At 38.2% G+C, this 16,083-nt stretch overlaps 1 protein-coding gene across 1 annotated transcript in view; it reads left to right on the forward strand.

Annotated features, from left to right (window-relative positions):
• Positions 1-16,083, forward strand: part of LOC124595444 (mediator of RNA polymerase II transcription subunit 12) — a 371,808-nt gene that overhangs the window by 1,280 nt on the left and 354,445 nt on the right. Inside the window, exons 3-6 of the mRNA XM_047134188.1 lie at positions 367-484; positions 656-757; positions 15,246-15,437; positions 15,524-15,683. Of these exons, the coding sequence (XP_046990144.1) occupies positions 395-484; positions 656-757; positions 15,246-15,437; positions 15,524-15,683 (544 nt within the window). The 5' untranslated portion in view covers positions 367-394. The remainder of the gene's footprint in view (positions 1-366; positions 485-655; positions 758-15,245; positions 15,438-15,523; positions 15,684-16,083) is intronic.

Consider the following 16,083-nt stretch of genomic DNA (forward strand, 5'->3'; position numbering starts at 1 on the left):
ATTTTGTTCCTGGCAGTCAGAGAAAATATGACACTTAAAGACATTCTGAGAAAAACAGCTAAATATGATAATGTAATTGTCACGATATGCAATCTCCCATTCAGAAGACTCATTTTCTCAGTGTTGTGTTAATGAACCAGTAGGAAAAAAATGGTATATAGTAATGGAAAGACAACACACTAGAAAAAATAATATTGTAAACAGTTGTTTTCTCTATGGACCTACTTGCATTTATGCAAGATCAGAGTATTGAAAATGTTGCATAGTCTGATCTCCCACCTGTCTTTGAATAGCTTTTTCACTTGAGCTGAAATAATCTGATTGTAATATTATGCTAACTGTTTTGAATGTGTTCTTTTCTTGCAGTCTCAATTTTGTTACTTGTGAATAAACTATGATGGGGTTCTCATATGAGAAACGCCCTCTGAAACGACCACGACTAGGTCCACCAGATGTTTATCCACAAGAACCAAAACAGAGAGAGGTGAGTGTAATGTCAGATGTCCACATTTACTGTGAAATTGTTGAATACAGAGAATATATAGTTAAACAGTTTCTTGAAAAACTGTCATAATGTTTTTCCGTAGTATATTTCTATAAGGGTTTTATTTTACTTTGTACTATTTGACTGAGGCACTTCTCTGTTCATTTACAGGATGAACTGACATCAACAAATGTAAAACATGGATTTCAGACATACCCACAGCTTCAAGAGGAATTTGGAACTGCACGCACTTGTAGCATTACTGCGTCAAAGGTAATACCATGTTAAAATGTGGTGATGTTGTAGCCATACTTTTTTTTGGAGGGGAAGGGGGGGACTTGTATAACAAATGCTGTATTACATCAGAAAGCATTTGTTTTCTGCAAAATTCTGATATTGTTTTGTTAACACCTTCAGGAGTAATATTAATTGATCATAATGTACCCTGGATTCTTCTAACAAAGAATCATGCGTGGTAGTTGGAATAAATCATAGGACACCCACCTAAAGAAGGATTGCATAAATTATCCACAAAACTACCATCCAAAATGCTTGACTTCAATTTATTGTAGAATCTTAAACCTTATTTGGAGCTCAAGTGTTATGACATGTCGCGAACAGAATAAACTCACCCACACAAACCATCATGGTTTCTGAAAACATCAGTCATGTGAAAAACAACTCATACTTTCCTCACATAACATTCCAAAAGCTGTGGATAAAGGTATTCAGGAGGAAGTAGTATTTCTTGATTTCCAAAAGGCATTTGACTCTGTACCATACCTATGCTTAATTTCAGAAGTAAGATCGTATGTGATATGAAGCAAGGTATGTGATTGGATTCAGGATTTCTTGTAGGAAGGATGGGGCATCTTATCTTGTATGGAGAGTCATTGACAGATGTGGAAGTAACTTTTGTTATGTCCCTTGGAAATGTGTTGATACCCTTGCTGTTCATAACTTTGTAGACAATATTAACTGTAATGATGTGGACGGTACACTTATCTATAGGAAAGTACTGTAAAAAAAAAAAAAAAAAAAAAAAAAAGTGACCTGAAAAAATATTGTGCCCTGTGACTGCAATATCAAGTCAAGTTGGAATAGGTCAACTCATACAAATTCCTGGCTCTATCAATTTCCAGGGATATTACATGGAACTATCACATAGGCTCAGTCGTAGGTAAAGCAGGTGGCAGACTTCGGTTCATTGGTAGCATACTAGGGAAATAATACCACTCTGTAATGGAGATTGCTTGTAAAACACTCATGTGATCCATCCTACAATACAGCTCAATTGCTTGAGACCAATGCTAAATAGGACAAACAGCGGACATTAAACATACACAGAGAAGAGCAGCACAAATGATCAAAGTTTTGTTTGACCCTTGAGAGAGTGTCACAGACATGCTGTAGAAATTGAAATGGCAGACACTTGAAAATATTTGTAAACTATCCTGAGAACAACAATTTTCAAAGTTTCAAGAACCAGCTTCAAATACTGAATCTAGGAACATAGCACAACCACCTTAAGTATCACTCCCATAGGGATTCTGAGAACAAGATTAAACTAATTACACCAATCACAGAGGCATTTAAACAACAATTCTTCACCATGCTGTATACATGAGTGGAACAGGAGAAAGCCGTAATAACTGGTACATTGGGAAGTACCCTCTACTGTGCACTTTACAGTGGTTTGCACAATATGGATATTGGTGTAGATTAATTCACTTAGCTGCCAAAATTGTTTTCTCACATAAATGGACGGTAATATAATTGATTAATTACTAAAAAAGAAAATTATATTCAGTTCAGCTATTTAATGTTAACATTTTAAATTATTAATTTTATTCATGCATTCCTTCTTTTTTCTTCTTCTCTCCTTTGTCATCACATTTCTTGACAGCTTTATGGAAGGCAACAAAATTCAATGATAGCATATATTCTCTCTTTGATTAGAAACTGGGTTGCAATTAAAGTTTGAGATATTGAAAACATTGTCATTTTACTATGTATTGAGCAGCTAAGGGCAATGAAGTTGTAAGAAATTTTGGCACATATTGGTGCTTCACCAATTTTTATATAAAGGCCCCCATAAACTTCTACATTTGTACTCTGCAAATCACCATGAGGTGCTTGGCAGAGGGTATGTTCCACTGTACCACTTATTAGGGTTTCTTCCTGTTCAATTCACTTATGGAGCTTGGGAAGAATGTTTGTTTGAACAGCGCTGTGCGTGCAGTAATTATTCTAATCTTATCCTTATGATCCCTGTGTGAGTGAGTGATAGGTAGGTGATTGTAGTATATCCCTACAGTAATAATTTAAAGCTGGTTCTTGAAAGTTTGTTAATAGGCTGTCTCAGGATAGTTTACATCTGTCTTCAAGAATCTGCCAGTCTAGTTCCTTCAATATCTCTATGACACTCTCCCACAGATTAAACAAACCTGTGACCATTCGTACTGCCCTTCTCTATATAGTTCAATATCCCCTGTTAGTCCTATCTGAAATGAGTCCCATACACTTGAGCAATATTCTATGATGGGTCGTACAAGTGATTTGTAAGGAATCTCTTTAGTATCAGATTGCACTCCCCAGTATTCTATCAATAAACGGGTGTCTACCATGTGCTTTACCTATGACTGAACCTATGTGATCATTCATTTCGTGTCTGTACAAAGTGTTACACACAGGTATTTGTATGAGTTGGCTGATTCCAACAGTGACTCATTAATATTACAGACAAGAAGCATTTTTTCAAACTTAACTATGCCTGCCAAACATTTGACCATGAATGGTACTGTTTGATGTGATTGGCAAGCATAGAGTGTGTTTGATTTGTTTGTGAGAAATTTTGATTGGCAGAATGTTTGACAAGGTGGTGGACATTGTTTGTGTCAATGATTCACCACATATGTTTAAAGAAAAAATGTTTTATTTCGATATAGCTCTCTGTATTGTAATTTTGAACTACTGTGAAAACTAAGATGAAGGATAAAAACAAACATCATGCACCATGGGATCAACAAAGGATTTGTTATGGTTACTAGTGGCAAATTTACAACAGCAGCTCAACCCTTGTAATTCAGCAGCCCAGGCAGTGTAAGAATGGTTGGGCATTTGTGAAAGTGCCAAAGTTCTACATGCATCACAATGATATGCATTCTGTCACAGTAATAGGTTGAGATAAGCTTGCACATTTCATCAAATAATAAGCTGGCCGGTTCTTGCAAATGCACAAGTTGGCACAACAACTGATAAGTGCACACGAAAGGCAGGATAGAACGAAAGCCCGACACAAGTTCGCATCACCCACAGGTAAAACCTGGAAATGTTGGCATAGCTGTGTCTCATAGGAGTCCCAATCTTCAGCTGATTCATCATATACCAGAAAGGATGATGGTTGCACTGACAGGAACATAACCTGCTTGCGTGTAATAGGGAACCGTGGTGACATAGCATACTGCTTAGCCAAGATAGAATTTGTGAACAGTCACATCTTTGTTGGACCAAAACAGAAAAACAATACCTTCCAGGTCTCAGATATTGATACCAGTTGTTATCCGCTTTCTAGGGGAGTACTGCATGATGTTCTGATCAGACAAGATAGGTGCTGACACAACTACTTAGATCTGGAGGTAGTCCAGAGTGACCATAACATGTCATGTAATTAAAAAAGTGCAACAGAGACTGAATAATAAACGAGAACTGTTTTAGATGTCATTACCCTAGCATTGGATGTATGCATTTAAAATACAAATTACTTTCCAAAATCTGGGATTGCTGGAACGAATGCATTACTTAGAGCCATCTTTAATATGTGAAACACTGCCAGTTGGCTCTCAGACCAGTGAAAAAGCTCACCTTTCCTATGAAGTTGATTTAATGGCACATGCAGCTGTGCAAATCTGAGGATGAATTTTCGAAGAAAATGATCATATCGATAAGTTGAGATATTCCCATTCTATCTTTCAGGGGGAGTGGTGAAGATAGTTATGAATGGCTTTACCTCTTTCCTGATCAGCTTAAATTTCTTGGGCCAAAACGAGATGCCACAGGAAGGAAGTTTCAGGATGTGCTAAATAGACCTAGCTGGGCTTCACAGTAAGAAAACTGGCCTCCCTTATACACTGCAAAACAATTCTTAACTGATCAAGATGTACTGCAAAGGCACTACTGTAAATGACCATGTCATCCAAATAATTATGTACAAGCTGAAAGTTTAAATTTCTATAGATGGAATCCATAGCAGCACGCATTGCCAGTCCAAATGACACTCTAGTGACTTCAAACAGATTTGAGTCTGTACAGAAGACTGAAGTGTCTTAAACCTTTTGATTAAAGATATCTAATGATTTGCCTGATTTAAATCTAGTACTGTGAAAATGAAGCAGTTGTGTGGATCAAGTGATGAAACTGACTAATAAAGTAAAATCTTGGTGATTTGTGCCTCAGAAACCCAAGCTTCGTTTTAGTCCAAGGTGGATGATGGATGACTACTGTGTTAGAACAAAACCAAAATAATAATGTGGATAAAATACAAAATACACAGGGAGTGGGTTTAATCAGCAACAAAGATGCACACAGATACATTGTTTACAATAATGCCTGCTATAGCAGCTATTGTTTCACCTGCCACCTGTCAGGCAGTGATTGCTCATGCTCAGTGCGATGTGTATGTTTAGTCGGGTCATGTTTATTATTATTTCTGCCATTTTTCGGCACTACAAGCACTAACGCCTCAAAACAGAAGAGGAAAATTGTTTCTTTGGAGACAGAAATTTCAGCACGGAAAAGACTGGACACTAGGGGGATATAAAAGAAGTGCTGGCAAAGTTGAATGTATGCAGAGTAACAGTAGGTGACTGGCAGCAAAACAGAACCAAATTAGACCAGTGGTATTTTACCGAAGTGTCTTGTTCTTCTGAAAAAATAAAATTTCACATATTGTAAAACCATGAAAACATTATATTATGAAAAGACTAGTGAAGTCTCTTATTTGTCATTTACTCAGCAACGAAGTAAAGTAAGAGTAATAAGTGGACTGATGATTCAGGAGAAGACACTTTTATTTTGAGAAGAATTAGAGGAAGGAGACAACAGCTATTCTGGTTGTTCTGGCTCGCTGGATAGGTGGAAGAAAAGATATGGGATGTGCCAGTCTGTCGGTGTGATCCAAGTACAAATAAAAAATATAGTAAATCAGGAAAATCTGTTACTGGCTCAAGTGTATAGTTGTGATCAGACAGGGCTCAATTATGAAGTGCTTCTGATAGGAAATCAAAAAATAGAACAACAATCCTAGCTTGTTGCACTTCCCCTGGAGATCAGGAGTTGCCACTTTTGTTAAAAAGGAGCAGAAGGAAATAAAAGTGAACAATTGTTGGATTTCATTTGACACTTTTCTGAGTGTGAAAATGCAGATGAAGTGAATTGCAGATGTGGTTTAATCAAGACAATCAGTATGAAGCAGCCTGATGTGGAAATGATAAATAAAGGACAAAGAGATTCAAGTGATGAAGAGGATGCTGTTGGTGCCTACAAAGTGAGTCATAAAGGTGAAGCAGCAGCATTAGAATAACACTGTGCTATGCAAAGCAATAGAATGGGACAACACCAGCTGACATTGTGCTTCTATGAAGACGACCAGACAACATCACTAAAAACAGACATTCTTTACAAAAACTAAAAACGGATGATTCTTTTTCCCAAAAATGAAGTATGTACGAAAGCAACAGTTGTACAGTAGTTTATGTGATATGTATCTGTTTATGGGAAATGTTTGAGTTTCTACTAGAACATTACTTCTGTAAGAAACTTTAAGTAATATTTTAACTGATGAAATAAATTTATTTGCTTTGATAATACTATGAATATAAAGCTCTGAATTTGTCTTTGAATAAAAAGTGTCTAAAATTGTCTCTTTTTGTGTAATTCGAGCTTTCTGAAATTCAAACTCTTCTCAGACTCAGTTACCATAAAGTATCAAAGTTTTACTATACAACCTTCTGGTTCAAGGCCTGTTGATCCACCAATGGCCAGTATACCTTAGCTCCCCCTTTAGGAACAAAAAACATAGGAGCTACATAAGGCAACAAGCAAGGCCTAATAACTCCATTCTATAGCAACTGATTAATAATCTGCTTCAACTCCTGCATCTTGGATGGAGACAGGCAGTAAGAGGACATCCATACTGGCACGTGATCCATTAATTGAGTGTCATACTCGATCTTGTTTGTAATACCCAGCTGGTCCATCAGAACACCAGGGAACTGAACTGCCAAATTTAGCATTTCCTAAGCTAGTTGTGGTTTAAGATGATCTAATTGAAATTTAATCCTGACCCCTTTTGCTGCATTAGTACCATGGACGTGATTATGCTCACACAATTTATACTTCCTCTCCAACCAATATTTAAACAGGAAATTTTTTGCAGAATAATCCAGAACACATTGTGTCTTTATTATAATGTCACAGCCCAAAATAACACCTAAAGAAAGACCACCTAGCTAACTCCAATGGGCAAGACAAATTCTGAACTTTTTACATTGTGCTGCACACTTTCCCCATTCACAGTTCAGCATTTATGATTAACAAATTGCAAGAGCAGGAATTTAGGAATGTGCATATGACTTTGGTACCAATGATAATCCATTAAAGAACAGCTACTCCCTAATCCAGTAAGCTACAAACCCACTCTTGATTAATAGCAGTGCAACTGAAAGAAAGGCTGCTGTTCACGCCTACAGTCTTACGACCTTTTCTAGGTCAGCTGCCTCACTGATACCATGACCTGTTCTTAAGATCAGTGCTCCAAGACTTATCTGTAACAATGTACCATACCACAACCAAAGGCATCGAAAACAGTCGGCTGTGTGAAAAGAACCTTGCCTGTTTCTTTCCATCGGTAAAAAAAAAAAAAAGGGGGGGGGCGTCTTTCCATGGCCACTACCAAATGATAAAGCTCCATGAAATTCTTAGGTTTTCTGGCAAAAACAATCTGCGAGTGGTCATCAGTGCTTGTGCATTCCAAAATATTCTTAATTGTATCACTGTCAGTACTCTTGAAGTATAGTGAGTCTAGCACTGCAGATGTCCACCTCATAATGGACAAATCTTCCCTTTCCCAACTGCCTCCACCTCCTGCCCTCCAAAATAATAGTTGCTAGTTAATTCATTTCTTCATCTGCTGGAGAGGTTTTCATGTACAGTTACCCTAGACAGTCCCTCTAAGTACCTCTGCTCAAGGATAATTTGCTCAATAAATCTACTCTCTCTGCCATTGGCAAGAGGATAAATCATTGAAATATAAGAAGTGGCAAAAATTAGAGGACATTATCTTGATGTTGTAATCTAACAGCTAACCACCAAAACTGCACCATCTCCACACTAGACTCAGCTGACAAATACTCTACTCCCTGAGTAGTGTCCTAGCAATTGGATTGAGAAGCTTAAAAAAGCACTGCCGTACTTCCATATTACTATTATCCAGCACACCACTGCAATCCACACTTACATTAACCCAGTCTTCCGACCCTTCCTGCAAATGCAAGCCAGTGCTTAAAAGCTGAAGTTTCATCACTTTACCATGTAATTTCTCCAGATTTGGGATTTCCTCCCTACCTATGTTCATTTGGAATAAATCTTGAACCCTTTTGGCAAAGTGGCTAAATTGAGTTTGAATATGCAATATTTGCTTGCAGAAAGGACAGTTGTCCTATAAGAACTCGATTGGCTTGCACTACAGAGGGGCATTCAGAGCACAGGTTAGCAGCTGCACCAACATTGCTTATATTATATTTACTCAGCTTTAAGAGGCAGTCCAAAGTACAGCGCAAGCTTATGTTAGTTCCGTCGTGCTTCTCTCAGTGGCTTGGCCTTTAAATGTTGTTCATTTTGTAGGAATTCATTCTTCAAATGGGAAATGCCAATCACTTCTTCATACCCATACTTTACAGTGTAATAAGCTGTAACACAATTCAAGAAACAGTACCAAGTGGCAGGATTTAATTAACCTAATTTCGTCAGTTTGACAAATCCCATATGTACTTCCTATCACTCAACTGCACACTGCTACCATTGAAATGGTATAGCAATGTGTGGAACAGGGAGTGATAAGGTACTAGACTTTAGAAAGTAAAGTTCTTACAGGGAAAAAAAAAAAAAAAATTTGCGAGAGGTGCCCACAAAGGAAATATGGCACAATTTAAAAGACAGACTTCAAGGAAACTTTAATACCAATTAAGAAAAAGAAATTGCTAGCCAGGCTCATTTAAATTTATCAGAGCTAAAGGAATTGAGAGAGAGAATCTTCACTCAACTTATTGGAGTTATAAAAGCAGTTGTCAATAAAATTTAATGGAATTTAGAAGTGCAATAGATTTATTTTACCACTGGCACGATTAACAGATGGAATAAAACTTCAGTGATTAAACGGAGTAATTGAATTATAATCTGTTTCTCTGTAATAAGACCACTGATTCAATACATCAAACAAGGTTGGCATCGTACAGGTGAGGGTGTTGTTGACAAATTATGAAGCCCACCAAGCTAAATGGCCACTTAATTACAACATAAAAAAAAAGAATTGTGCACATACCATATATGTGATTGTGTAAAGGAGTACATCTATTTAATGAGCCGTAACTTGAGATCCACTCAAAAATACTTACATGCTAAGCAATACTCAGCACATGACAGCACATGAAAATTACAATATATATGTATTGTCAGTCCCTGTACAAAAGAAAAGTTCAGGTAACGCCACAGTTTCAGTTGTTCCACTTTTTCACAAAGTTAATCATACGTTGACTGTGACTTTTACTTCATTTGTCAGCTTTTCTGTGGATTTTTCAGTAATTGGAGTCCAAACAACATATGCAATATCCGGTCTTGTGCTTTGGGCCAAATATAAGGGTAAACCAAAGGTTTGCTGGTAACGAAGTTCTTCCTCGCGTGTCAATTTTTTTCACATTTTTGTAGCCGCGAACTAAGTTTGGGTGAATGTGGAATCAGATTGCGGTCATCCATACTAAATTTCTTGAGTACATTCACTACATATTCTGATTTCACCTTGTTTGCTATCGCGTCTGACTTTAATGTCAAAACACCAACCAATTTCACCAGTGTCTCTCATGATTAATTTTTCTTCAACTTATTATTCTTATTCCAGAAAAGTGTCTGTGAAGATGCCGAGAATGAGTGTAATTTGTTTCTCAGTTCTTTAGTAAATGCATGGATCATATGACTTATTTAGGTTCATTTTACATAATGTTATATCTAATTTTTAATACCAAACATGTGAGGCCTGTTTCCGACCGTACATTGCCTTCTTTAGTTTGCTAATCATCATCTGCTCCTCCTCCTTCCTGTAGCTTTCAGGTTGATGATTGTAAACTTCTTCGTTGAGATCATTAAATAGGAATGTGGTCTGAACATCCATGTGTTCAATGTCAGGATCAAATTCATCTGCGAAAGCTAATAGGGTACAAAGTAAAAAATTACGGACAATGGGAATGAATATTTCATTAAAGCCTATCCCACATATCCGGGAATAGTCTTTTTGTGACAAAATGAGTGTTACATTGTTCAGTTCACCATTTCCTGTTTCTTTGACTTTGAATACCCATTTGAACTGATTGCCATTCTGCCTGATGGTTATTTGACCAAAGTCCATGTCTCATTTTCAGGTAAGGTATTTGTCATTTAAAGCTTCCTTTCATTGTTTAGAATCACCACATGTCATATGAATCTGGCTCAATAACACTAGCAAAACAAGAAAAATCATCATTAAAATATGTGGAGTTCAATTCTCTTTGATGTGATGACTTTCTGATTTCTGCTTACAAGGGATATGCATCTCATTGATCAGAGTCCCTGTTGACATTTTCATTCACTGTATGCTCAGTGTCACTGTGTCAGGTCAAGCTATTTTCAATTATGTTAATTACTGCTGCCAGTTGAGGACTGTCCATACCTTTACTGTTGGTCGAATTACCATTTGTGATGTTATTCCCAAAGCTGCAATTCGAATTTTCGATGAACTGCACATCAAGGGCCTTAGGAATTGTCTTTGGTGAATGTTGATAAATTACAAAGTCCACTTTTTAACCTTCACAATAGCAAAAAAAAGGAAAAAGAAAAAAAAGTGCTTCGGATTTGTTTTCTAACTTTGTTCATTTTTCTTTCAGTACATGCACAAATGCTCAACATCAAAAGATTTGTAAGTTACTCAAATTTGTTTGCTGACTGATCCACTACCCTTCAGGGGTAATTTTTTGAAGAGTTTTTGTCGGAGATGTATTCTTCAGTAAATTACTGTTTTCATTGCTTCAGCACTAAAGTGTTTGCTTGGTCCTGCATCTGTTAACAGCAGACTTGCCTCATAAATGATCATCCAATTCAGGTGTTCTACAACTCCGGTTTGTCCTAGTGTGCAAGAGATTGCAAGGGATTATGGTTTCATGTCATATTCTATTCACCTTTAACAACGCCTTCATACACTGATTGATAAATTCTTTTCCATTGTCTGGTTTGAAGTATTTTAATTTTTTGACCAGTTTCATTTTCTACTCATTCTTTGGACTCAATGAAAGTACCGCAGACTTCTTTTGTAACCACATGACTTTCTTGATGTATCATCATGGAAGTGAGATGATGATATTGCTGTCACCACAAATCCATGCTCATTGGTCCACAACCATTGGAAGTACTGCATCAAGTAGACTGTTAAGAATATTTTACTGTTATGCTCGAAACTCATGGATCTAAATTGATGTTTATCCAATTTGATCAATTAGTCATCTTTATCTTTAAGAAACACTTGCTTACATGATTCAAACCTTCCAGTTGTTGTTTTTGTAATTCATAATTGTAGAAAATTAGATAATTATTGTTGTATATACCACATTGTAAATCACCAAACAAAATGCACAATTCATGTCTGGATGTTTGACTAAAATACAGCAAATTTGTCCAGGGCTTGGAACATATGCAGCATTAATAGTTTTTATCAACATATTATTGTTGTCATCACTAGTAACTGCAGGATGAACAATGCACTCTGTGATTGCTTGAAGGTAGCTGTACTGCTACCATAATTTTTGTAATTGTCATTTATTCAGAATTGTTGAAAGAGTCTCCTTTATTCCTAATTTGTCACATACATTCAAAATCTGCAAACCAGCCATCACTCGGATACAAAGTAAAAACAGTCAGTGGCTATTTGTTTTCAGTTTTCATGGTATTTGTGAGAGAGTGTAGGAGATGAAAGTTAGTATGTTGGTAAGCACTGTCACAGCTTTAGTTCAGAGATAATAGAAGGGACAGAATGAGAAATAAAGGTGAACTAAAGACAAATATAATGAAAATTGGAATGAATAAGTCACTTAAGAAATAAGGGGAAAGGGAAAAAGAGGGATGAGGAAACAATTACAAGTAGAGAGAGAGAGAGAGAGAGAGAGAGAGAGAGAGAGAGAGAGAGAGAGAGAGAGAGGAAAGAGAAATGAATAATAAAGATAAAGATAGGTCATTAGTAAGTAATGAAATACTGCTATTGGGGAAAAGGGAGAGGGGGGCGCGGAATTTTTAATGGTTGAGATTGATGGGATGTGAGGATAAGTTGGACAGCAACTTCCCACCTCTGGATTTCAGGTGTGTTAGTAGTGAGTGGGAGGATCTAAATAGCATGTTTGGTGTAGAAGGCACCCAGGTTTCTTAAAACATTCTGTAGAGGAGGCTGTTTCAATGCTGTCCCATGGGGCACGGGCTCCATTGACCACCAGGCAGCTCACTTGTGGGCAGGCATACGTAATATGGGCTGCCACCAGGTAGCCTTATTGCATGTGTTCTGTGCATACATAACCCACTTGGCCACCCCTATCCGTATAATCACAGCCAGGGTAGTACAATTGCATAGGCTGTGTCTTAGCTGCCTGTCTGCCCAAACTTCATCTTTTCGGCCACAGCTGCCTTTGTGTGTCCACCTGTCCATTTGCAGGCATTTGAGCAGGGACGGGGTGTTGAGTTTTCTGGGTTACCCAGGACAGATGGTTCTTCAGTGTCTGCTTATGCATTCAGCCAGTTTAGACGTGTTCATTACTCTATAAAAATCTCTGGAGTGAGCACATATTACTTCTAATGGCTTACATGGTTTTACATGTTGCTGTAACCAAGTGAGGTGGCACAGTGGTTAGCACACTGGACTCCCATTCAAGAGGACAGTGGTTCAAACCCACGCCCGGTCATCGTGATTAGGATTCCTTTGAAAGGGAACGGCCGACTTCCTTCCCCATTCTTTCGTAATCCAATGGGACCAGTGACCACACTGTTTGGTACCCTCCCACGAATCAACCAACCATGTTGCTTTGCCTTTAATGTGAGATTTTCGAATGGTGAGTGGAGTAAGTGGGTTCGAGGTGGACCTACATAGGAAAAAATGCAGGAGACAGGAATAGTAATCTGGTTTTACAATGAATTTTAAGGTGATTAGGAGGGCAATAGAAGACAATGGAATGGGAGTTGTCAGGAAGAGATGATCTCATTTCGAGACTTGACTTGAGGAAGTCATAACCATACCAGTGTAATGTATTGATGATGCATTTAAGCATTTTGGGTGGAAGGGGACGTGTGAGTAGATAGCCTTGGAGATTTACATGTTACCTAGGACCGTCCATACTTGGAGTGCCTGAACACAGACAATGCCAAAGCTATAACAGTCCCTAGTCAAGCTCTGACAGCATCCCCACAGCACTTACTGTTGCTTTTTAACACCCTCCTAACTTCCATAACATCCTTATCAAACAATTATGCCATTTCCAGACCAATGCCCCTACCCCAATCTTCCTACCACTTTATTCGTTCCTACTGTTAAACCCACCCCATTCACCCACCCTCTGCCACATACTCCAACCCTACCACTGGAAAATCCAACTACTTCGGAGGCAGAGCAATATGCAAAATCATACATTTTGTTTACTATCTAACATGTGTTGACCGCATTTGTATAGGAATGATAACCACCAAAGTGGCTGTGCACATGAAATGGACACACAGAAATTGTTTGACATCTAGTACGCAGATCTCAAGAATTCTCTACAGTGTGCATCAAGAAATCTGAATGCATGCTGCACCAAACAAGTCATTAGATGCCCTGAATCATGTAGGTGGGAACCTTTTTTCCAATATGTCCTCACATCTTGCATCCCCCATGGACTTACCTTTTCCCAGTGGTAGAAACTCAGTATTTACTCATCCACATTTTTATTTTTCCTTCTCTCCCTTTTTTAAGTTTGCCCCCTATCCCCTTCTTTTTTTTCCATTTCCTACTATTTCATAATTTGATTATTCATTGAGCTTCCTCTTTAACCCTTTATTACTTCTCATCGTGACTCTTCTATCATCTCTGCACTGAAAATGTAGGAGAACTGTCCACCTTGCAGATACCCAGTATCCAGTTGCTGAACATACTTTACAACAGACGCTTACAAAGCTGCCCCATGGGACAAAGGTGCTGTGGTGCATTCGTCAGCTCGCAGTTGGATTATTCATTTAGCTCCCTCTTTAACCCTCTGTTACTTCTCATCCCGTCCCTTCTATCATCTCTGCACTGATGACATAGAAGAACTGTCCATCTAGCATATACCCAGTATCCAGTTGCTGAATATGCTCCACAATAGAGTCTTCCAAAGCTGCCCTATGGGACAAAAGTGCTGTGGAGCATTTGTCAGCTCACTTGTGGTCAGTCACAGCTAGTATAGGTTTAGCCCTATTGCATTGCATTCTGTGCATGCATGAACCACTTGGCTGCCCCTGCCCATGGGCACGAGGCCACAGTAGAATAGTTGTGTATGCTATAGCCTGTCTACCTGTTTGACAACACCGCAGCTGTTTGCCTGCCCTTGCCTGCAGATGCCAGGCTGCCCAGTGGCGGGCACTCGAGCTGGAATGACCTACTCTAGAGCCCAACTCCAGAGACATGCATTCCTGCTGCACTATATGGGCCATTTGGATTTTCCTACCTGTTACTAATTTCTTTGAACTATGGAGATGGGACCTTTCTTTCCAACATATCTATGCATCCTGATATCCTTTCGGTCTTAACCACCATTAACATACAATTTCCCCATTTTTCATTATTTTTGTATTTTCAATTATGCATATTTATCATATTTATTATTATTGTTATGGCTATTTTAATTTTTTCTTTGGCACAGTTTACTTCTTCATCTTCATTTTACCCCCAATCTCCAGCGTCTTCCCTCTCTCATTGGTCTCCCCCCCCCCCCCCCCAATACTCTTATCCTCCTAGTTCTATTGCAATAGTCATTTTTTTCACTGGCTTTTAATTGATATTTACATCTCACTCTGTCCTTGACATCTCTGGACTGAAGTTGACCCAGTACTTACCAATGTACTGTCTTTAATATCCTGCTCTGCCTGATGCCTGTTCCTTCATCCTTCCCCTTATCCTCACATCAGGTGAGTGCCTCTCATCGAGGGATCTGGCTGATATTACCTTCCTTTATAACTTCCCCCATCCAAATCCTATTTTTCTCACCAACGAAGGGACTGGTAGTTTCAAAGGCTGGGATAGTTTTGTGTCCTTTACTTTTTTATGTGTGTCTATTGACAGTACTAAACAATTTTCCTCTTGAATGTATATACTCGCAAGCAATTCTGGCTCATAATTTTGTGAATCATAAATTTCTAGGCAATAATGTGTGGTGTTAGTGAGCTTACAAAATGTGACTAATCTTTACAGGTGGGTGCATACTTCAATGCTATACTTACAAAGAAAGAAGAAATAAATACATTACCAGATACTGGCCGGAAGAGACAGCAGATTAACCCGAAAGACAATTTTTGGCCAGCCACAGCTCGAACAAAAAATGCTGTTGAAGCATGGTTCAAAGACCTGGCTGGTAGTAAGCCACTTAGTAGTTTATCAAAAAAGGTAAATCAGTCAGTTTTATCAGTATATTATTAGCCCGTTTAATTTACGGTCATATAATATAAAACAATTACTTATATTTTTCCCAGGCACCAAATTTTAATAAGAAGGAGGAAATCTTTATGATGCTGTGTGAATATCAAGTTCCAATGCTTCGTGCTGCCTGGTTTATTAAACTAAGCTATGCATATACTGTGGCTGTTTCGGAAGTCAAAATCAAAAAACGCCAACTTCCTGATCCTTCTCAAGGTACAGTATGGTAAATTGAGGGCCATTTTTACTATTTTAAGACATTCACTCCAACTCGAAATGTGTCTAGTGAAATACTTAGTGCTTCATTTTGTTCTGTGTTACTCTCTAATGTCCCTTCTCCCATCACTTCATCACCGTAATGTGTTTATGTGAAGAATGTGAATGGAAACAGTAGCACTGAAAGAACTGGTTCCAACTGGGAATGAGAAATCCAGTTTTTATCAGTGGTTTCTATATTTCAGGGTAGAGCATATTTCCTGTTATGTTTACACTGATGAGGCAGAACATTATGACTACTGCCCACCGTGAAACTGTATGCTGCCTGGTCGCATTGCAGGCATGTGACGCTATAGGGGAAGTATGTAAGTAGAGCAGAGATTAATGGGGACTCATTCTA

The sequence above is a fragment of the Schistocerca americana genome, chromosome 2 (assembly GCF_021461395.2).
Source record: "Schistocerca americana isolate TAMUIC-IGC-003095 chromosome 2, iqSchAmer2.1, whole genome shotgun sequence".
Lineage (NCBI taxonomy): Eukaryota > Metazoa > Arthropoda > Insecta > Orthoptera > Acrididae > Schistocerca > Schistocerca americana.